The 20,875-nt window shown below is 57.1% G+C and overlaps 3 protein-coding genes across 9 annotated transcripts in view; all 3 read right to left on the bottom strand.

The window, feature by feature from the left end:
- Positions 1-7,927, bottom strand: part of PFKFB4 (6-phosphofructo-2-kinase/fructose-2,6-biphosphatase 4) — a 39,358-nt gene extending 31,431 nt beyond the window's left edge. For 2 of the 6 annotated variants that reach the window (XR_013357946.1, XM_077859016.1), the window contains exon 1: positions 4,162-4,340. Coding sequence is in view for 4 of the 6 variants with exons in the window: in XM_077859016.1 (XP_077715142.1) it covers positions 4,162-4,258 (97 nt within the window). In the remaining 2 variants the exon portion in view is untranslated. Of the gene's footprint in view, positions 1-2,237; positions 2,278-4,161; positions 4,343-4,642; positions 4,731-7,787 lie in introns of those variants that run through there. The other 4 variants (XM_077859017.1, XM_077859019.1, XM_077859020.1 and 1 more) reach the window with 4 other exon arrangements.
- Positions 7,928-8,377: 450 nt separating this feature from the next.
- Positions 8,378-10,856, bottom strand: UCN2 (urocortin 2). The gene has a single exon (XM_077858951.1). It carries the CDS (start codon positions 9,729-9,731, stop codon positions 9,393-9,395), a length of 339 nt encoding a protein of 112 aa, XP_077715077.1. The 5' UTR covers positions 9,732-10,856; the 3' UTR covers positions 8,378-9,392.
- A 144-nt stretch (positions 10,857-11,000) lies between these two features.
- Positions 11,001-20,875, bottom strand: part of COL7A1 (collagen type VII alpha 1 chain) — a 30,964-nt gene continuing 21,089 nt past the window's right edge. The window contains exons 81-119 of one of the 2 annotated variants that reach the window (XM_077858949.1): positions 20,724-20,759; positions 20,562-20,597; positions 20,368-20,412; positions 20,109-20,141; positions 19,962-20,024; positions 19,836-19,871; positions 19,676-19,756; positions 19,492-19,560; positions 19,334-19,369; positions 19,214-19,255; positions 19,021-19,065; positions 18,880-18,924; positions 18,150-18,185; positions 18,008-18,067; positions 17,765-17,872; positions 17,503-17,574; positions 17,335-17,370; positions 17,065-17,124; positions 16,923-16,967; positions 16,673-16,708; positions 16,526-16,561; positions 16,394-16,450; positions 16,167-16,238; positions 15,629-15,700; positions 15,385-15,420; positions 15,001-15,081; positions 14,696-14,749; positions 14,566-14,619; positions 14,431-14,493; positions 13,708-13,770; positions 13,494-13,610; positions 13,257-13,334; positions 13,106-13,159; positions 12,887-12,935; positions 12,420-12,452; positions 12,188-12,274; positions 11,919-12,008; positions 11,614-11,811; positions 11,001-11,330 (exon numbers count right to left, since the gene is read on the bottom strand). In XM_077858949.1, the coding sequence (XP_077715075.1) occupies positions 11,314-11,330; positions 11,614-11,811; positions 11,919-12,008; positions 12,188-12,274; positions 12,420-12,452; positions 12,887-12,935; positions 13,106-13,159; positions 13,257-13,334; positions 13,494-13,610; positions 13,708-13,770; positions 14,431-14,493; positions 14,566-14,619; positions 14,696-14,749; positions 15,001-15,081; positions 15,385-15,420; positions 15,629-15,700; positions 16,167-16,238; positions 16,394-16,450; positions 16,526-16,561; positions 16,673-16,708; positions 16,923-16,967; positions 17,065-17,124; positions 17,335-17,370; positions 17,503-17,574; positions 17,765-17,872; positions 18,008-18,067; positions 18,150-18,185; positions 18,880-18,924; positions 19,021-19,065; positions 19,214-19,255; positions 19,334-19,369; positions 19,492-19,560; positions 19,676-19,756; positions 19,836-19,871; positions 19,962-20,024; positions 20,109-20,141; positions 20,368-20,412; positions 20,562-20,597; positions 20,724-20,759 (2,331 nt within the window). In that variant the 3' untranslated portion in view covers positions 11,001-11,313. The remainder of the gene's footprint in view (positions 11,331-11,613; positions 11,812-11,918; positions 12,009-12,187; positions 12,275-12,419; positions 12,453-12,886; positions 12,936-13,105; positions 13,160-13,256; positions 13,335-13,493; positions 13,611-13,707; positions 13,771-14,430; positions 14,494-14,565; positions 14,620-14,695; positions 14,750-15,000; positions 15,082-15,384; positions 15,421-15,628; positions 15,701-16,166; positions 16,239-16,393; positions 16,451-16,525; positions 16,562-16,672; positions 16,709-16,922; positions 16,968-17,064; positions 17,125-17,334; positions 17,371-17,502; positions 17,575-17,764; positions 17,873-18,007; positions 18,068-18,149; positions 18,186-18,879; positions 18,925-19,020; positions 19,066-19,213; positions 19,256-19,333; positions 19,370-19,491; positions 19,561-19,675; positions 19,757-19,835; positions 19,872-19,961; positions 20,025-20,108; positions 20,142-20,367; positions 20,413-20,561; positions 20,598-20,723; positions 20,760-20,875) is intronic. The other variant, XM_077858950.1, reaches the window with a different exon arrangement.

The following is a 20,875-nucleotide window of genomic DNA, read 5'->3' as shown; positions in this document are numbered from 1 at the left end:
AAACCTCAGCATTGGCTAAGGTGAGAGAAAAGCAAGTTAGGCAAGGCCCTGCGTCCCGAGGGCCAGTGACACTGGGGCCTGTACCGTTTGCACAATCGCTGGCCGGGGCTCTCAAGCAACCAAAGGGCAGTGAATCAGCTACTAAGCATGGGGGAAACCTGCACACTCAGCCTGCTCACTTCTCCCCACAGCTCCATGAAGGGCTCTCCCATGACCTCAGGAGTAGGATTCTACACCTTCTCTTCACATCTTCTATCTTCCCAGAGACACCCCGGCCTCCTCTCCCAGTGTTTGGTGACAGGATCCCCTGGCCCCATGCACAGCCGCTGTGGGCAGGCAGGGCAGTAAACCAGGGCTGGGTGCGAAACAACAGCAATAAATTACCTATCATCTCTGTTCCTCAAGATAAGCTCCCAAGGAAATGACCCAAAGAAAGGTCAAAGTACAAGAAGTGTATTTGCAATAATAGCTCTGCTTACAACAGCAAAACATAAGCAAGCTAGCAATAGAGGAATTACAAACTGAGGCCCACAGAGGGAATGTGCTACAGCGCCTGAACAGAGCATTTGCACCAGGTGAGCTGGCTGTGTGGCTAGAACTGCAGCTCTGGGCACTCGAGAGCCTCGGCACCGAGCAACCAGGTGGCAGGATGCACCATTTAAAACAAGAGAGATTTGCAGACATGTCCATTCAACTTATCTCACTGGTTCCTTTTCCTATAAACGTGCTTATGGCCACAAGAGCCCTAGGAATTAAGAGGCCAGAGACAAGCCTGGTGCTACCTCATTACCACCTTCTGGTGGGTCACCCCAGGGGCAGCCACAAGCCCGAGTGGGGTCCAGAACTGGTTTCCGAATTGCACCTGCTCCCACACCCTTGGGCCAGGCTGGTGAAGGGAGAACTCTTCAAAAGAAAGCAACCTGGAGGCACCTGGTTGAGCACCTGCCTTCGGTTCAGGTCGTGATCCCAGGGGCCTGGGATCGAGTCCCATGTCGGGCTCCCTGCATGGAGCCTGCTTCTCCCTCTATCGTATGTCTCTGCCTCTCTCGTGTGTCTCTCATGAATAAATAAATAAAATCTTTCATTTTTTTAAAGTACTATTTTCTTTTTTTTTTTTAAGATTGTATTTATTTATTCACGAGAGATATATGTATATAGAGAGAGGCAGACACACAAGCAGAGGGAGAAGCAGGCTCCATGCAGGAAGCATGATGTGGGACTCGATCCCAGGTCTCCAGGATCAGGCCCTGGGCCGAAGGCGGCGCCAAACCGCAGAGCCACCCGGGCTGCCCAGATAAAATCTTTTAAAAAAAGAAAGTAACCTGGCATCACCGTCCTGTTCAGATGGGACAGAAAGTAATCTCTCCTACCATCCTATGCACATTCCAGTCATGTCCTTAGCCAAGTCTGGCTACCTTTTTGCTAATACAAGCTATCACAAGCACTGTCCTTCTGGCATGCTTCACGTTCTGTCTTCATCCCCTGCCCCACCTGCCCTCCAGGGCTGGTTCCTCCAGGGCTGAGCTGAGGGGTCAATGATGAAGAAGGTAACAGCTTCCAGGCCCTCATATGTAGTTCTGAACTCATGGATTGTAGGGGTGGAGAAGGCACACAGAGCCAAGCAGCCTCTGGCTCCCTCAGGAGCCAGGCACAAGATACCAAAGACAACCCACTACACAGCACAGACCAGCCATGAGCTCCACAGCCCCTTCTCTACAAAGCCCTGTGGTCAACTTCCACCCACCCCCCACCCTCAGGTCCTCACCTGTCCTTGTGGTCTTCCACCAAATTATAAATTACGCGGAACACCTGGGTGGCTCAGTAGTTGAGCATCTGCCTTTGGTTTAGGTTGTGATCCCAGCATCCTGGGATCAAGTTCTGCATCGGGCTCCCTGTAGGGAGCCTGCTTCTCCCTTTGCCTATGTCTCTGCCTCTCTCTGTGTGTCTCCCATGAATGAATAAATAAATATATTTTTTTTAATTAAAAAATCTACCATGCAGAGGATAAAACGCTACATGAACACAGGCTTTGGGGACTGGAGGTGCTGCCCAGACAGGTTCGATGTTCATTCACAGCTTACTCCCTGCTATGAACTCGGGGACCCTCACTTGGGGCCCAACCTCTATACAATCTGCAGGTCTTATCTCTGGCTTCTTGGGTACCTCCTCCTCCAAGAAGCCCTCCCTATGCTGGGCCAGTCCAGAGTCTCACCCACTGCAATACCCTGAGACAGTACCATGGCACAAGCCCCTCACAGCCATATTTTCACTGCATCCTTGGAGCTTGAAGAAACAGTTTCCTCCCCATTGGGCCTCAGCATCTTTGCCATCTGGAATGGGGGTTGGTTCAGAGCTGATGCTTCAATTCCCAACTCTGAGGTACTGAGAAGCAAAGAAGGCTAGTGACGAAATGATAGCACCACCTGCCACCACTTATCAAGCATCTCCTGTGAAGAGGCTCACAGCAGCTTCTAGGAGCAGGGATGATGACCGTCTCCATCCCACAGATGAGGAACCCATGCCGTGGCCTAGAGGGTCAGGTCCTTGTCCAAGGTCACACAGCTAAGCCACAATGTGGCTTGAGTGTTCCTGCCTTCAAAGCCCAGGCTCTGACTCCTTCCCTTCCCCTTTATGTAATAACAGCAGCCATCCCCAGTTAGGACAACACAGACTGGCTAGAAACACAAGAGCAAGGGGCCTTGATCTTGGTCGCTCCAGAAAGTCTGGAAGGAGGGCTAGCTAGGATGTAGCCATTGCCTCTCAGGACTGAGTATTGAATGGAAAGCCATGGCCCAGCGCTAAGAGCCTGATCACCATCTCCACATCCTAGCAGGACCTGAATTATGGTCACAGCCATGACCCACCAGAATGCCCTGCCAAAACCATGGGCACCCCCTACCAGGACCCACTGTAGTAAGAGATACAGTCTACCCACAGGACTTACACCTTGCTCAAAGCCAGGGCTCCCAGGCTGGCCTCAAAACAAAACAAGCAAGGAGCATTCTCCCCTCCCTTATTATGCCCAAGCAGAGGTCAAGGAGTACAGGGAGATCTTAGTACATCACACAATCTCCTGATCACAGTTCTATATCTGTATCAGAAGTTGAACGAGATGTTCTCTGAGGTCTTTGCCAACTTGCAAATTCATTATAATGTTTCAGTTACTCAAAAGAAAAAAAAAAACAACTTTGTTTTTCTTGGCAATAAGAGGTTGCAGACTCATTTAAGGACAAGCAGAGGGGTGCCTGTGTGGCTCAGTGAAGCATCTGCCTTGGGTTCAGGTCATGATCCCAGGGTCCTGGGATTGAGCCCTGCGTCAGGCTCCCTGTTCAGTGGGGAGTCTGCTTCTCCTCTCTCTACCTCTGTCCCTGCTCGTCGTGGTCTCTCTCTCTCAAAAGGATAAATAAAATCTTAAAAAAAAAAAAAAAAAAAAGACAAGCAGAAAGTCAAGTAAAGTGGATTAAACACCAGGATCTCAGGAAATCCAAGTCCCTTAACAATTCCTTAACAATGCCAAGAATTTCAGTATGTCTCCTAGGTGTTTCTGCCTCCAACCTCACCATTCACCCACGACCCCACCTGGATGCATATACCCCCATGGACCCAAAGATAGGTCCATAAGGGCAGTGTTCACCCACCCTGAACACAACTGCACTTCCCTGAAATTCCTCCCAAAACTGGCCCCAGAGGTGGGTAGTCAAGGCCAAGGGGCTCCCACTGGACTTCTGAAAGTTCTGGGCTCACAGAGGTCAAGCGATTTCCATAAAGCCAACACAGCTCAGACCTGGTCCATGCACTCTGGCCTGAAGTGAATGGTAAGAGGAGGCTCTGAATCCTCCCCCTGGCCTGACCTGGTGGGTAGAGACTCGGGTGAGAAGGGGCCGGCGCCCTCCCGGAGGTGATGGTAACAGGACTGAGCCCCTAGCGAGAGGAGACAGGGCCACATACCTGTCTCCGCACCACCCTCCACCCCCCGCTCCGCCACACCTGTGCCCGGCCCACGACCTGTGCCTGCTCCCCTGCCAGCAGTCACGGCAGCCTCACCTGTCCCGGGTTCCCCACCTGTTCCTGGCCCCCCTTCCACGCGAGACCACTGCCCAGGCCGCCCTATCCACCCATTCCCGTGCACCACCCCCCGGTTCTCCACAGCCCCCGCCTCACCGCCGCGCTGGCAGGCGTGCAGAGCGGGCCGCCCATTGCTGTACGGCATCCAGATCTTCTTCAAGGGGTTCTGGGTCAATTCCCGTGGGGACGCCATACCCGGGACGCGATGAGACGGACTGCGCTGCTTCCGACCCAGCAGCCGGGCCACCTCGGGCCACTCGAGGCCCCGCCCCCGGGCCCGCCCCCCGGGCCCGCCCCCGAGCCCGCCCCGCCTCGAGCCCGGCAGGCGTCCGTCCGACTCCCCGCAGGCCCCGCCCCGGACGAGTAGGCCCTACCCCCAGCGGGGAGGGCCCGGCCTGCGACCGCGCATGCCCAACTCGCCTGCCAGCCGGTTTGGGCCCGAGCAGGCCCGCCCCTGGCGCCGGCATCGAGGACGCGCATGCCCGACTGCCCGCCGGTTCCAGGCCTGCATCGTGCCGACCCCGCCGGCGATGAGCGAGCCCAGCACGCCCGACTCGACCGCGCAGATTTGATCCACCTGGTCCGGGGCCTCGCCTTGCACAGCCTTGCCTCCAGGGCACTCGGGTTCCGCTCGCTGCTACGGTTGACGTCAGGGCCCCCAGGAGGGAGGGATTTGCATGCTTGGCTCGCAGGTCTCACTTGGTCTGGATCAGCCTGGCAGCTCCTGCGTTTTGCCACTTGTCAACTGCTGCGCCCCGCCGGCTGTGCGTCCCTGAGCCCTAGGACTCCTTCTCGCCCACCGAACCCACTGGCCCAACCACACCGGAAAATCTTCTTTCACCTCACGGACGGGGACATCTCAAAATTGTTTCCTCTCTTTACCTTGGCTGCTGGGGAGCTCAGGCTAAACTCCAGCCCACCTGGAGCACGTGAGCAGGATCTTTTAACCAAGCTCCCTGGGGACTCACTGAGTCTCTCTTCTTCCAGGATTTCATTTTTACCAATTAAATTGTAAATTTGCATATTTCCAACATGATCCTTCCTCTCATCATCAGGAAAACAACGCGGGCATCATCAACCTCACAAGATTCTGGTATAGATTAAATGTGACAGTGTAAAGCACATTAGCACTATCATTTGTATTATTTATCTCCCTTCTGTCTCTAAGAATGCAGTGGAAGCAAAGGACAAGGGAGAAAGCCAGAAGTTTAGGAACCCTGGGTCATTCTCCTTTGTCTCCTCAGCCCAGCTTCTCCCAAATTCTATACACTTAATATCCTGGGGACCCCTTACCACTGCTCCAACCTGAGTCACACTGCCCCCTAGCGATGTCCTCCACAAACCCCCAGACAGGATCTTGGCATCCTCAGGTCCTCTCTGCCCAGTGTGCCCAGCCAGGAGCCAGGGCTAGGGGCATGGAGAACAAGGCTTTGCCCAGTGCACCTCTGACCTCCATTCCACATACTTGTCTCCACCTAGCACTTCAGAGCCTGGCAAGGACTCTTAAGATAACTCTAATACAGATGTCTCGCCCACTTCACAGGAGATGAAAGTTCAGGAGGTAGAAGCTCACCTAAGTCCTCCCTGAAACTAACTCTGGCTGCCTCCTCTGAGAGGAACGCCCTGCCCCAGAATTGAGCACTTCCTCTTTCATCCTCCGTCTGCACTGTCCACCCCCCACCTCATGCAGAGGCAGCTCTGAGCACACCCGTGGGCAGCTTCTGATGAGCACGATGCCCCTTACGACAACTTGCCTGCTTCCTTCTTCTCCAAAGCCTGTCATTCTGTTCCTGACACAGTCAGCCTTCCTGTCTGTCTCCTAGCCATTGCCAAGGCCATCCTGGGGCCACCTTGACTTCAGAGACCTTGTCACCACCCGCCCACACCCTGTCCAACCCCCCCGCACTTGTTGCAAAGGCTACATGCTCTAGCATCCACAGACGCCCAGCACTTCCTCTGGCCTGCCCATTCTCCTTCTCAGCCCTCCTGGGATGTTAGTCAAAGGCTGGGGTAAGGGGGTAGTCAGAGCAGGGCAGAATGCCAGGACCATTTCGAGGAAGCTGTCCTCACATCCAGACAGTGTGAGCCTAGCTTCCCAGGAAAAGCCGTGGCTCTGTACCTTCCACTCTTCCCCAAACAGTCTGACCCTGGGCTGACCCACACGTACCTTCCCAAGTCCCAATATCCAGTGGGAGGCCACAGGTTAACAGCAGGAGGAGTCTGGGGCTCCTCCCCAAGGCCAGAGTCTACCTCTACTCTAAGAATATTCTTCATCTCCCTGCCCATTTGTTGAATAGGAAACTGAAAGGGGAGCAGGGCCCAGGGTCACAGAGCCAGCCCACAGTGCAGAGTGGACTCAGATGAACCTCCAGCCTTTCAAAAACTCCCCTCCCACTTCTTCTAGATAATCATATTTCCCACCCATACACGTGGGCTCTGGTTTGTTCCCTCCAATGCTCTCTTAGTTTTCTGCTCCCCCAGCATCAGTAGATGCCCAATAGAACAGCCAGCCTTCATGACTTTTCCTTCCTTGGGGCCATCCCAAAGTGATGGGGTGAAAAGTGTACTGGGTTGTCAGCATGCATTGGTGTGTGAATATGTCCTGCTCAGCCTCTCTGCTCCTCTATGAACCTGCCTGGCTGGCCCTGGTTGGCTCCAGTGGTGCCCTCTGCACTGACCACCGGACCTCTCTCCCGTGTCCCTGGCTATAAAATATAGGGTGCTGAAGTCCTAGATCCTCAGTTCTCACTGCTCAAACTCTTCCCAACCTCTGTGTCTGCTGGTCAGTCCTGGCCAGACTTTGCAGCATAAAGGCCCAGGGCGCTCAGCGAATGCCACACAGACCTACATGCCAGTGCATGGAAGCATGCACACAGAGCCACATGTGCACAAATACTAGCAACCCAGGCCCGCAGGGAGGAGCAGGCTGCAGCAGCCTGCTGCTCTCTACTGCCCCCCTTCCCCTTTATTTCCCTTCTTCTCTCCCCTCTGCTGCCAATGGGAGGTTCAGGGAGATCCCAGGAGTTCCAGCTTCCTCTGGCCAGTTCAAGCCAAGGATCATCTCCAGTATCTCCATGGCCCCAGAGCTCACAGAGGCTGTGAGGTTCCAGCTTAGGGATATGGAGCCATGTGACTGAGTAGCTTGTGAACTGTGGTCTGCATTTGCTGATTCCAGCTTGTTACAGGGCACACAGTAGGTGCTCAAAGTGACTCAGGGCCAGCCAAAGCACACAGTAAAGGCTCAGAGAGGCTCATGACCAGGACAGAGCACACAGTAGGTGCTTAGAGCAGCTCAGGACTCACATAAGGCACACAGTAGGTGCCCTAGAAATGCTGTTTAAAGGCTAAAGCCACTTCATATGAAAAATGTCCCAAATGAGCCTCTGGGCCTCCCCAAAATGATGTGTGACCCCTGAGGGGGGACCTGGACAAACACGACCCCTTGGAGGCCAGCAAAGGGCAGAGCAGGAGGGCCTCAGGCAGCTCCAGCTGGCTGTCCCTCTCTCTGGGCTGGAGGAAGAAGCTATTTATAGTTCCCCCTTGGCCCAGCCTCCCCACTCCCCTGCAAGGCGACAGTGTTCCCCCTCCTCCTTGCCACTGACAGGCTATGCCCCCTCTGAGCACCCCTACACCTAGAGAGACCCCCAACGCCCTTGCACCTCTGCCAGCACCAACCGTCTTTCCCCGATCCCCCCCACTCTCTCCCCGCCGCCCGTGCCTACCCCGCCTGCTGCTCCCTGACCCGGGGTCCGTCAGGGCGCTGCCTCCCTCCGCGCCTGTGTCCATCCTGCAAGCGATCTGGCCCCGGGGCCGCCGCCCCCTGCAGCCTGGGGCCGGGCAGCCCCGCCCTCCGGGCTCGGGAGGGAGCTGCGGTGTGCCCCGTGTGGCCCCGCCCTCCCAGCCCCGCCCTGGGCCCGCCCCCCAGGGCTGCTCACAACTTGAGCGATCAACAGTGCCCCCACCCCAGACAGCCGCACTCCTGCCAGTGTGGCCTCCCTCTGCGGTCAGAGCAGTCCATAATGCCCAGGGTCTGCCCTTGTCTCCAACCGGAGCTGTCTACACTACCTAGAGTTTCTGTCCCATCTGCAGGCAAGCCTGTCCACACCATTCAGAAGGTCACTTCCCTCTCCAGCCCAGCCATGGAGCTGGGGGTGTGAGATTAGGGAAAACCCACTCTCCACTCTCTCTACACCAAGGGACCAGGTCGGTGAAATGCGACCAGTGGTTGGGGGCTGGGGGGTGGGGAGTGGGCAAAGGGGCTGTGTAGCCAGACTGTCACTCTCTGGGTGCACAGGACTGTGATTCTCATTCATCCCATTCTCCAGTCACTGCATTTATTGAGCTCTTTCCTACATGCCAGAACCTTCATGTACATGTCACTTGGTGCTCACAAGAAGCCTGGTGGCATGGCTCTGCCCTACCAAGGAGAAAGCCAAGGCTTGGAAAGGTGAACACGTTTGCTGCAGACAATTTGATGAAGGACGAGCAGAGCTGGGTTGAGCCCCAGCAGCTGGAGCCACATGTGTCCAAGGGCCACAGCTGGGTGTGCAGGCGTGTGGACAGTGCCTGGCTGTGCATTGGGCATGCTTCATGCTGGTCTGGGGGATAAGCATCTGTTCCTCACAGCTCCCTCACATGCCCTCACCTTGCCCACACAGACTCACAACTATCAGATACACAGAGACACAGCCACTCCTGCATGCATACACCTACAACAAGGCTGCCACAGCTACAGATTTCTCACCTACGGCTCTCCACGCCTAGAGAGATGCCCCTGGTGACCCCACTCATCTGAGGCAGGTGCTGCCTTGTGGAGCACAAAACATGCATATGACCCTCAGCCTGCACTTCCTATGTGGTGACCTGTGTGGGGCAGGGCAGACCCACGGGCCTGGCCTTAGGTGGACTAGCCTCAGATGCAATGTTGAGCTCCTGTGTTGATGAGATTCCCAAAAGTGGCACAAGAATAACCACACTGGCAGTGTCCGGATGCTCTTCAACTGTGGGGCACCCAGACATGGCAAGACTCCACACAGTACTGACATTCCACGGTAGTGTCCAAACTGTCCAGACATATTGTAAGTCTGTGGGGCTCCAGGCATGGCAAGACTCCACTTGGCAGCCACCCAATATGGCAATGTCCAGGCTGTCTAGATACAATGGGGCTCTGTGAGGCACTCAGCTGTGATATGACACCAGCTGGCAGTGACCCCATAGGGAGGTAGCCAGGCGCACCATGCCCAGATGTAATGCTGTCCTGCTCTACTGCAGGCTTCCAGGTCTCCTGATCCAGGATGGCCCCGTTATTGTGACTCCTGCCCCCAGGCTCAGCGGCGGCCAACCTGGGCCAGGATGCGAGCGTTGGTGGTGGCCTGCTCCCTCGAAGCTCTGGCCCGGGCCTGCTCCAATAAGATCTGCAGGAGGCCAATGGGGACATCCAGCGAGAGGATGATGCGGGGGCCCGAGCGAGGGCCAGGGCTGGGGTGGCCCCAAGCAGTGGAGGGGCCTGTGGTGGTGGCTGTAGTGCTCTCCGAGGTCACAGGACAGGGAGTAGCCTGGGGAGGGTTCTGAGGGAGGAGCTGGAAGGCTGGGCTAGGGGTCCCAGTGACCAGCAGGACTCTGCCCGATGTCAGGACCATCAGCACCAGCAAAGCCCACCTGGTCATCACGTGGTTAGGCTGCAAGGAGAAAAGAGGCTCAGGGCGGGGGTTCTGAGCAGCCACAGCAGCAGACAGAGACAGATGGGGAAACCAGACAGACAGAATGGGAGACAGAGGGAAAAACAGAGAGCGAGATTAGAGAGGCCAGGCAAGGGTTGGAGAGAGATAGAAGAGACAGAGATGAAGGGACAAGACTTAGCCAGAGTGAGATTGGGAAAATCAAGACAGCACTAGACACAGCAGCGGCCGGGAGACAAAGAGTGAGAAAGAGAATGAGAGACAGAGAGCCCGGCAAGATCTAGATCTAGATGCAGAGACAGAGATACACTTAGGGAGGAGATGGAGAAGAAGAGAAAGGAGAGGGAGGACATGGAGGCAAAGCAAAACAAAGGGGCCTGGAAGAAAAAGAGGCTGGAACCACCCCAGACACAGATACATGATAAAAACAGGGATGTAGAGAGGCGCCTGGGTGGCTCAGCGGGTTAAGCGTCTGCCTTCAGCTCAGGTCATGATCCCAGGGTTCTGGGATGAACCCCACCCCCTCAATCAGGCTGCTTGCTCAGCAGGGAGCCTGTTCTCCCTCCCCCTCTGCCCCTTCTCCCTCTTCCCTCTGCTTGGACTCTCTCAAATAAATAAATAAAATCTTCAAAACAGGAATGCAGAGACACAGAGTGAACACAGAGGGACAAAAGAGGAACCCAAGGTCCAAGGGAGCCTGATCACGGACAAAGAAGCCTGATCACAGACAAAGAAGACCAGAAATAGGGTCCTTAAGGTGGAGAAGCAGCCAGAGACTCCAATGCCCCCTGAGGTCCAGAGACCTCCATCAACCCAAATCCCAGATCCACTCAGCCCTCAAGGCCCTGCCCATGCCACCCAGAGCCAGCCCAGTCCTACCAGCAGCAACCTCCTCTGCGGCAAGGTGGGGCACCGGAGCAGCCCGCGGCCGGGGCCAGGCAGTGCTGTGCTGTGGGCCGGCCCTCTGCTCCCTTCGGGCCCATTTATCTCTCTACCCCCTGTGGTAGGAGCTGGGGCATGGCTCCTGGCATGAAGCATCCCCCCACCTCTGACTCATCCCTTCCTGGGGGGCAGTGAGGACATGTCCTCAGCCCCCACTCAGTCTGCTCCTCTTTGGGGACAAGTTGGGGACTGAGGGTCACAGGACAATAACCAGGGCTGGACAGAGGGACTCTGCACCCATGCGGGACAATACTGACCTCCCAGGGGAAACCTGACCCTCTGCCACCCCCATCTCCCCAAACAGTCACAACAGGGGCCTTTTAAAACAGCAGCTTTAATGCCCCCCAGAATCAGCACCATGTCATCACAGGCTTGGGTCAAGGGGCGGGTCAGATGCAGTCACATCCGCTCACTGCCCACAGCCACCCCCACACTGAGTCATCTGCTGGGGAGGCAGGAGCCACAATGGGGGTTTGTCCACAGGGGGGAAGGCCAGACCCATGGGACCAAGTCACTGAAATAACGGACACGCTCATGCACGCTCACATGCACACAGGCCTCTAGCACCAAGGGGAGGGACAGCAGAACTCCTCCAGGAGACACTGAACTTCAGCCAATCATCTGGGCCTCAGCTCCGGGCAGCACCTAGGGGGGGTGCGGCAGGTGGGGAGCTATCTTCAGATCAGTGGGACAGCTGCGGGCAGGACAGGAGTGGGGCTCTGACTGTAGAGAGGGGATCCTCAGGTCCTTGGAGGAGGGAACATGGAGGGGACCCCACAGCTAGGGTTCTCTGCTCAGCTCCTTGATCTGGGGGGTCTGTCCCTAGCCCCTAGTCTGTGAGAGCTCCTGATCTGGGATCCCGACCAGGACCTGATCTGGGTAGGATCAGTGTCCAGACTCTTATCAGGGTGGAGGGGTAGACTCATACCTGTTCCCTGGTTCTGGACCATGTGGGGCCGGCACCGGCGCTCACAGGCCTCCCGGGTCCCAAAACGATTGGCATTCCCTCCACAGCCACCATAGACAAAGGGATGACAGGCCTCTGTGCCACTTGCCACAGCCCGATGGTACCAGCGCAGAGTGTAAGCAGTACAGGAGCCCTCGTCCAGTGGAAGCAAGCAAGGGTCTAGGGCCAGTAGGGGTCAGGAGGTCAGCAGGGGTGGTAGTAGTCAGAGAGGGACCAGGGGTCTGCCGCCGCTCCCTGAATCCCTCTGGGCCAGTGCCTACTCTGACCATTGCCATCCTGAGGAGCTTCAGGGTCCTGGTATTCCTCCACGGAGTACTCAGAGTATTCATACTCATCATCCTCAGGGGGTACCTGGCCTGCACACAGGGTGGGGTGTCGTGAGCAAGGCCACCCTGGGGGCGGGGCAGGCAGCACTGGTGTTCATGTGGTGCCCCCGTGTTGTCCCTATGCACACGGCATGTGCCCTGCATGTGTGAGCAGCGCTGCATGCGTCTGTACCCCACCATGCATGCCCAAGGGGTCCAGCCATCCTCACCTTCCTCCTCTGCATGAGAAACCCGGAGCACAGGCACAGGGGGGAGCTGGGGGCTGGCAGTGTCTGCAGCATAGCTAGGGAGGGGTCCTGGAGTAAAAGGCAGAGGTGCAAGGCCTTGGGGTCATAGTGGTGGCTACCCCAGCCAAGCCCCTGCTGAGTGGACCGAGGTGACGGACACAGTAGGGCCTGGGATGAGGAAGGTTCCGGGAGAAAATCCCAGAAAACTACTCACGTGATCCAGAGGCAATAAACTGGCCCTGGCAGGCTGGAGAGGGCAGAGAAGGAAGGGCAGAGAAAAAGACAGAGGGACACACACAGAGAAGGGCAGAGGTGGCCAGAGGAGGACAGCAGGAGAGAATAGCAGAGAGACCAACAAAGAAAGAAAGAATGGGTAGGAAGCAGAGAGACAAGAGACAGAGCATCACTCTCTGATACCCACCGGACTGCTCCCACCTCCACCCCCTACACAGGGCCACACTGGGCTTCTAGGAACACTACTGTCCATCCACATTTGCTGTGGGTCACCATATGGGGAAAGTCTCATCATGTCTGTCCTGAAGCACATATGTCCTGCATACCCACTCATCTCCTTGACTGCTTGTCCCTTGTAAATTCTGGGGACCCTGCTTGCCCCTGTCTAGGGGTGCTGGGGCATAGTGGGAATGGGACCCCAGAGGCTCTGAGCTGGGCCCCACTCACCGCAATGTTGACTCATCTCCTGGCGCACAAAGGCTCGAATGTCATCCTCCTGGGACACAAGACCATAAGGATCATGAAGATCCCGTGGATCACGGGAGAGACAAAAGGCATATGATGCAGGGATCATGGAGGGACAGCACTGAGTCAGGGGCCCAGGCCCAGGGGGTCAGGATACTGGGTGCAGGAGGTGGAGTCTGGCCCACCCAGGCCCACACTTACTGTTAACGCAGCTTCTCCCTTCTCTCCACGGGGGCCAGCGGGCCCTGGCCGCCCCTATGCACAAGGGATGGGACCAGGCTGTGACCTCTGATCTTGGGAACACCAGAAGTCACCCCAATTTCTGACCCTAAGCCCATGGATGCCCACTCACCTGCTCTCCTCTCTCTCCAGGGGTCCCAGGGGCTCCAGGAGCACCCACCATTCTCTCTCCAGGGGGACCTCGCTCACCCTGTCAGGCACAAGGACCGAGTGAACAGTCAGAGAAGCAGGGAAAGTTGGAGATCATAGGTTCAGAGATTGGGGCAGGGGTATTGGGGATGGGTTATAGGTCAGAAGTCAGTGAGGTTGGAAGGGTCAGGGGGTAGGGGGCAGAGTCACAGCATTTTACCTTCTGGCCCTGAAGTCCTTCTGGGCCTTTGGGACCGACACTGCCAGGTGGCCCAGGAGGACCACTAGAGCCATCATTGCCCCTAGGACCTGGGAAGCCCCCAATTCCTGGGGGCCCCTGTGGAGAGACAGGTCAGGGTCAAAGCCCCAAAAGCTGGATGCATTTCCAGAAAGTACAATTTCCTTAGCTTACCATGACCTTGGTCTCAACTTACCCGCTCCCCTTTCTCTCCCTGGTCACCCTTGGATCCTGGCTGCCCATCAAAGCCTCGATCACCCTGGGAATGGAAAGAAGCATGAGAAACCATCTCCCTCAGCCTCCTCAGATAAATTGTCAAGAGCCCCTTGGCCCAATGGCCACAATCTTCCATGACCCAAGCACCTGTGATCCTACCATTTCAGGACCCTCCATCTGTCATGCTCCCCATGAGCCTGACCTTCCTGCAATCTCCCTTGTTCTGATTCTACCTATGTCCTTTTTTTTTTTTTTAAAAGATTTTATTTATTTCTTCATGAGAGACACAGACTGAGAGAGAGAGGCAGAGACATAGGCAGAGGGAGAAGCAGGCTCCCCGCAGGGAGCCCGAGGTGGAATGCAACCCTGCCTCCTGGGATCAAACCTGACCCGAATGCAGACCCCCAATCGTTGAGCCACCCAGGCATCCCCACCTATGTCCTTTATACTGACACTCCAACCTCCCCCACTGACATCTTAGCCTTGATGCCCATCTCCCCACTTCTCCACCTCTCATCCCTTAATCCTACCAAAATCCCCACTGTGACCCCAAGCCACCCTGAAACCTCAAGACCAACCTCACTCTACTCCCCCAATGTCCCAACCTTCCACAACCCTTTTGACATGAAACCCTCATGATCCTACTGTGATTATCCCTGCCCCATTCTGACCCCCTTCTGTCCACTGTCGAGAGACCCCATACCTTGGGACCAATCAGGCCCTCCTTCCCAGGGGCCCCCGACTGGCCCGGCACACCTGGCTCCCCCTGGAGAAGAGAAAACATAAGCTGGGCCCTGGCCTACTCATCCCCTCCCCATCCTGGGTGCCCGACACTCACCATATCTCCCTTGCGTCCTGCCAGCCCAGGGCGGCCTGGGGGACCACCTTCTCCCTGTAGGCATCAGGTGGAGGTGTCAGACGTAGGCTCTGGGCCCCACAGCTGCCGACATCCCCCATCACCTCCTTACCTTATCTCCCTTCTCTCCATCGAGGCCACAGGCCCCCTTTACCCCTCGTTCACCCTGCGGGGGAAAAGCAGATAGAAGAGGGACTTCCCAATACCTCACCCCATGACCCCTTGATCACATAACCACTTCCCAAACTGGCCTCAGACACTCTAACCTCTGACCTTCCAACCCCTAACCTAATAACCTACATTTAACCCCAGATACCCAACATTTGACCCAAGATATCTGACCTTCAACCCCAGGTACCGTGACCACCCACATCAGGCTCCCCTGACCAGGAAAAAAAAGACCCAGCCCCTTCCCACCTTGAGGCCCCTGGGGCCCATGAAGCCAGTATCTCCTTTGTCTCCTCGGACACCAGGGGTTCCATCCTTTCCTGGGGATCCCTGGTGGGGAAAGAGGTCAATATAAAGTCAAGAAGGTCAGGAGGGATCCAGGGAAAGGAACAGGGGATATCACAGGGTGAGTCACAAATGGAGGCCAGAGCCACTGGAAGGGCAGGGCTTTCCAGGGGTTGGGGGTCGCCGAAGGGGTGGAACCATCACAGCCATTACTGTGGAGGTGGAGGCCCTGGGCATCAGGAGGCCACCATGAGAGCCTTGGGTCACTATAAGGTCAAAGACCACCACGTGAGGACAGGGGCCGCATGGGGCAAGGCATCTCTGTGGGAGCAGGTGATGTGATCTTACCGGGTCTCCTGGGATCCCTGCGGCACCAGGCTCACCCTGTGGGAAGCACAAATGGGAGAGGGCAGTCCTTCAGTGTGACTTCCCCCATGCCACTCACTGACTCCCAGGCCTCACACAAATCCTGTGTGAACACATACATGGCCAACAGCAAGGGAGGCTGGAAGCCCTCCAGCATTCAGAGGGCACCCATGAGACAGACATGTGTGGCCGGTAGTGCTGGGTCTGTGCCTGGGGTGGGGCTGACCTTGGGTCCAGTGAGTCCACGAGCTCCCAGCAACCCGGCTGAACCCTTGTCACCAGGCTCTCCTTTGGTGCCCTGTGGGTATGACCAGGAGAGAGACACATGCTGGAGGCTTGGAGTATGACTGGAACCCATGGGGGGCGGGGGGCAGAGCTGCTCCCACCCACCACCCTCAGTATGGCTCATTTCTCACCCCAGGCCCTCAGATCCCTGCCTCTCCCTCCTACCACGGGGCCCCTAAACCTACCTGGAATACCCCTGTCACCTAAGAAGCCCCTTGTCTGTTCCCAGAGGGCCTCTCCTCGAACTACATTCCACAGAGTATGTAGTGACCTCCCATGGAGGTCTTCGAGCCCTCCAGAGAGCCCCCATCCTCTCAGCCATCCCACAGAGTCACTACAGCCTACTGAACTCCCTCCCCTCTGCCCTCCACAAAGCCCCACCCTCTCCTCCTGTCCTCACAGACCCTCAATAGAGCCCCCACAGCCCACAGAAACCCTCTCCCGACTCCATACAGAGCACTCCACCCTCTTCCCTGTACCTTCTCTCCAGGGTTCCCAGTGTCTCCGCGAGGTCCTTTGTCACCATCTATGCCTGGAAGCCCTCGTTCACCCTGGGTCAGGGGTCAGAAGCCAGGGTCAGGGGCTGGAGGGTCCTCACCATCTGAGAGTTTGAGCTCTCAGATCCACTGGCCCAGCCCCCATTGGAGTCCCCCCACACCATACACAAGAGAGAGATCCAGGCTATACACGGGCCAGACCTACTCACCATGTCCCCCTTGGCACCCCGTGGCCCTGGAGGCCCCATGGCTAAGGCTGCGTCACCCTGATTGGATAGGGGGCAGTCAGAGGAGTCAGGAGCACCCTTAGTCCCTGCCCCCCCCCCCAAGCCAACACTCACCTTGTCACCCTTTAGCCCTGAGGTCCCAGCATCACCCTAGTAGGTAGAAGAGTGTGAGTCTCTCCAAATTGGAGGAGTTCCAAGTCCTGAACTACAGGATCTAGCCCCATCCCTGCTCCCCCCAGCTGCCTTCCCCCTTGTACTTACCTTCTCCCCACGTTCCCCCCGGCTTCCTGGGGGTCCCTGTGTGAGAAGAAGACAACAGTGAGCTAAAGGAATTTGGGGGCATTCGTTGGGAGACCATTCGGGAGGCAGGAGGACCAAGGGGTCCCAGGGAAAGAGGATAGATGAAGTACATGAGAAGACCCAAGGGGCTATGGAGAGTGTCCCAAGGGCACAGAGGACACAGGCAGGGGACTGAAGTCACACTGCTGGTGCTTTCCCCAAGGGGACCCACCGTGAGTCCTCGGGGTCCCTCCTGGCCGGGACGGCCATCTTCACCCTGGACGGGGACATTAAGCTCATTGAGTCAGAAGTTGGAAATCAGAGGTTAGGGCTGTGATACAGGGAGCTGTGACTGCAGAGCAGGACATACATACCCGGACTCCTGGCTCCCCACGCTCACCCCGGGCCCCTGGCAGCCCCACTCCAGAGTCTCCCTGGAGAGCAACAGGATACCAGGCATATGTGAGGGGCATCAGTGGGGATGGGGTGGGGGTGTGTGTGCCAGATGGGGATAGACAGGGTGATGGGGGTCAGCTGAGGTGGGAGGGGGTGATGGGGTCAGTGGAGGTGGGAGGAGTGATAGGGGTCGCTGGAGGTGGGAGGGATGACAGATACAGGAGAGCCAGCAACCTTGTCCCACCTACCTTGTCTCCTTTGGGTCCAGAGGCCCCGGGCACTCCCTGTGGGCAGAGTAAGGTGAGGGTCCTGTGCCCCTCAAAGGCACACACACATACCCAGCCACACAGTGTGTCCCAGTTCCCACATGGACAGACTCCAACACACAGCTGGGACATTGGGGCACTTCTACTCACCGTTGACCCTGGTGGTCCAGGTGGTCCCAAGGGACCTGGGGGTCCCTCTCTCCCTGGGAGACCGGCCAGACCCTACCAGAACAATGAAGCAAAAGAGGAAGAGGGTGACTTAGGGACCTTCCTGCCCCCTTGGCCACTCCAAGACTGGGAGCGCCCGAGGCAGGGCCTAGGCCCCCTCCTCATCCTCATCCACTCATCCACTACCAGATTCAAAGGTCCTGAAGTCACCAAGTCCTGCACATGTTGTTCCCATCACACTTACCCGCTCTCCACTGGGGCCTGGCTGACCCATCTCTCCTCGAGGGCCTGTCTGACCAGGGAATCCAACAACACCAGGAGCCCCGGGGGATCCAGGGGGGCCCACATCTCCCTGGAACATATAGCAAAGGGAGGAATGGTCCCAACAGGACTCCCTCCCAGAACTAGCCCCAGAATGCCCTCTTCTGCACAGTTCCAGAGACCTCCCTGCCCACTGCCCACCTCTGGTGATGGGGCATCGACTCACCTTCACACCCGGAAGACCAGCTGGCCCGGGGGGTCCCTCAACCCCGACTCCCGGGTCCCCCTTCAAGGAAAAAAGGGTTCAGATCAGGCTCAGGGAGTCTCAGGAACATGACCCCAGCAGGGACACTTCAGAGTACACATACCTTATTACCCTTGAGTCCAGGAGCCCCCTTCTGACCCTAAAAAAACAATGTAAATAGTACTTGAGGGGAGGAATGTGAACCTTAGACACAGCCTAAGAATATTCCCAGGATAGCTCAGATGTGTTCCTAGAGACACAAAACTCAGCCAATTTACAAGGGTTGACTCACGGGAGTTCAGAGGTGACCATGGACTCATGAGGGCACAGACAGAGGGACACTCAGAGGGGACCACAGATATGTGGGAGTTGAGGTGTGACGACAGACACATAGAGCTCCCCATGAGCACAGGCATAGGGATCTCAGATGTGAGCACAGACACACAGGTGATCCCAGGAGCACGCAAGTGCAGGAACTCGGAGCCATCCCAGCTCAAGGAGCTAAGACGGGGCCCACAAACACACAGTCAGATACGGGGAACTCAGACGGGGCGGGGAAAGGGAAAGGAGAGCCCACAGGAACTGTGATGTGTCCTGAGAGCTGGGGCAGCAGACACAAACCACATACGTGTGTGCTCAGACACAGTGAGGAGCAGAAGACCTAGGACCGACACAAGGAAGAAAGGATGCCCCCTCCCAACCCGGGAGTGTGGGAGCCAAGATGCCTGATCCCAGGTGCTCCCAGGAGCAGGATCCTGAATATACTGGAAGGTGCACATGCCCGGGATTGGTCCCTCATGTCCACAACTGCACTCCTCCCCCCAAGCTCAGACTCGCCCAGACCCCAGACTCACATCCTCCCCAGGGTCTCCAGGCTCCCCTGCACGGCCAGCTTCACCCTGCACAGAGAGGACGGTGAGTGGCTCTAGCCACCCCACTTAGCCCTCCCTACCCAGTGACTCAGTGCTTACACCCTTAGGCAGGGCCCACCTCACCTTCTCACCCCGAGGCCCTGGCAGTCCTCGGTCACCTTTGGCTCCCTGTAGAGAGAGGGGACAGGAAGAAACATGGGCATTAGGGTCACAGAAAGATGACCACTCAAGGGAAGAGGCATGAGGCCTGAGGTCAAACGTGACACTGAGGGACAGGAGGATCGGTGAGCTGTGCTGACAGAGGCTCTACACTCACCGGCTCTCCCACCAGGTCTCCAGCAAGGCCTCCAGGGGCTCCCTGACAAGGAAGAAGGGTCAGAGGGCTGCCTTGGCTTCCAGCACTTGGCCCCTCCCCCCAGGCCATCCACACACTCACCTTCTCTCCCTTTGCTCCAGGGGGCCCGACCACAGCCTGTGGGGAATGCCCAGTGAGCTACCTACCCTCAGGCCTTGCCCCCAGCCCCGCCCAACCATCCTGGATGGGAGGCCGGAAGTAGGCCAGGGAGGAGGAGGTACAGATTGGGGTCAGATCACCTGTCCGGGAGTCCCCGTTTGTCCAGGCTCTCCTTTAGGTCCAACAGGGCCAGGCAGGCCAGGTGACCCCTGCGACAGAGCAGTGTGAAGAACTCATTGTCACCCCACCACCCTGCTCTCCTCATCCTCCAGCCACAGGACTGGACCCCATCACAGGCCTGAAGCAAGCTCCCTCGGAACATACCGGCACACCAGGAGCTCCTCTGTCTCCATCTTTTCCACCAGCACCATCACGACCTGGGGCTCCTGGCTTTCCTGTCTCTCCCTGAGAAGGAGGAGCTCTGTCAGGGGCCTGCCATGGACTCCTGGCCCCTGGGGCCCAGCCTTGACCCTTCAGGACTCACCACTTGTCCAGGCAAACCTGGCGCCCCCTGAGGACCCTGAGGGAGACAAGTCAAATGTGAGGGGGACATGGGAGAATGTGAGACCCAGAGGGCAGAACATGGTGTCCCTGCAGGAACCTCACTCACCACCAGGCCTGAAGGGCCAGGAGGACCGGGAAGTCCCACAGCTCCAGTGGGTCCAGGCAGGCCCTGGGAGAAGAAACAATTCAGGGCAGTCCCAACCTCACACAGGGCAGTTCCCAGTGACTCTCACCCACGAGCTGAGTCACTCACCCGTCCTGGTGGTCCTGTCTCTCCAGGCTCCCCCTGCCAAAAACCCAGAGACTGCATGACCTCACAGAAGGACAAGAGGCTCCTCAGCCCCTCACCATAAGCAAAGCCCACAGGGATGAGACACCTTGACACTCAGCCCCATTGCAGGGTGACAACATCTCAGGGGGGTGGCAGAGGGGGGTGGCTATCCTGGGGTGGACATGGCTCAGATGAGCCTCCTCTTCCTTTTAGGCACACACTCACACACACCTATACTCACCTTCAGGCCAGAAGGACCCTGGGGTCCTGCGGGGCCAGCAAGACCCTAGAAAAAAGTATCAAGAGGAGACAGGAGTCAGAGTTATCTGCTTGGGCTCAGGGATTAATACAAATCAGTGTATTAATGTACTGGGCTCATCAGTGGGGCCCAGTACCCATCCCACTCCCACCAGGCAGTACTCTCCCGTGACTCACCGGGGCACCGGGGGGTCCAGGGTCTCCATGGCCACCCTGTTGGAGAGAGAAAGAGTTTGATGAGGGGAAGCCAGTCCTACCCCATAAAAGAAACTAAGACAGTATCCTTTTGGGATGGGGTAGGATGAGGGCAGGAGGGGGTGAGGATTCTAGGATACTCACCACTGGGCCAGGGGTCCCCCTCGGACCTTGCAAACCCTGGACAGAGAAGGCGGCTGCTGAGCCTCAAGCTGGGCCTCACTTGGACCTGTTCCCACCCTCTGGAGGCCTTTGTCCAGAGGGCCCACTTGCAGGCCACCATCCCTCCTAGGCAG

Source organism: Canis aureus, chromosome 19 (genome assembly GCF_053574225.1).
Source record: "Canis aureus isolate CA01 chromosome 19, VMU_Caureus_v.1.0, whole genome shotgun sequence".
Classification (NCBI taxonomy): domain Eukaryota; kingdom Metazoa; phylum Chordata; class Mammalia; order Carnivora; family Canidae; genus Canis; species Canis aureus.
This window is presented reverse-complemented; position numbering and strand designations above follow the sequence as displayed.

Coding starts and splice junctions, on each gene's coding strand:
- UCN2 (XM_077858951.1), bottom strand. CDS start 9,731: ATGACCAGGTGGGCTTTGCTGGTGCTGATGGTCCTGACATCGGGCAGA.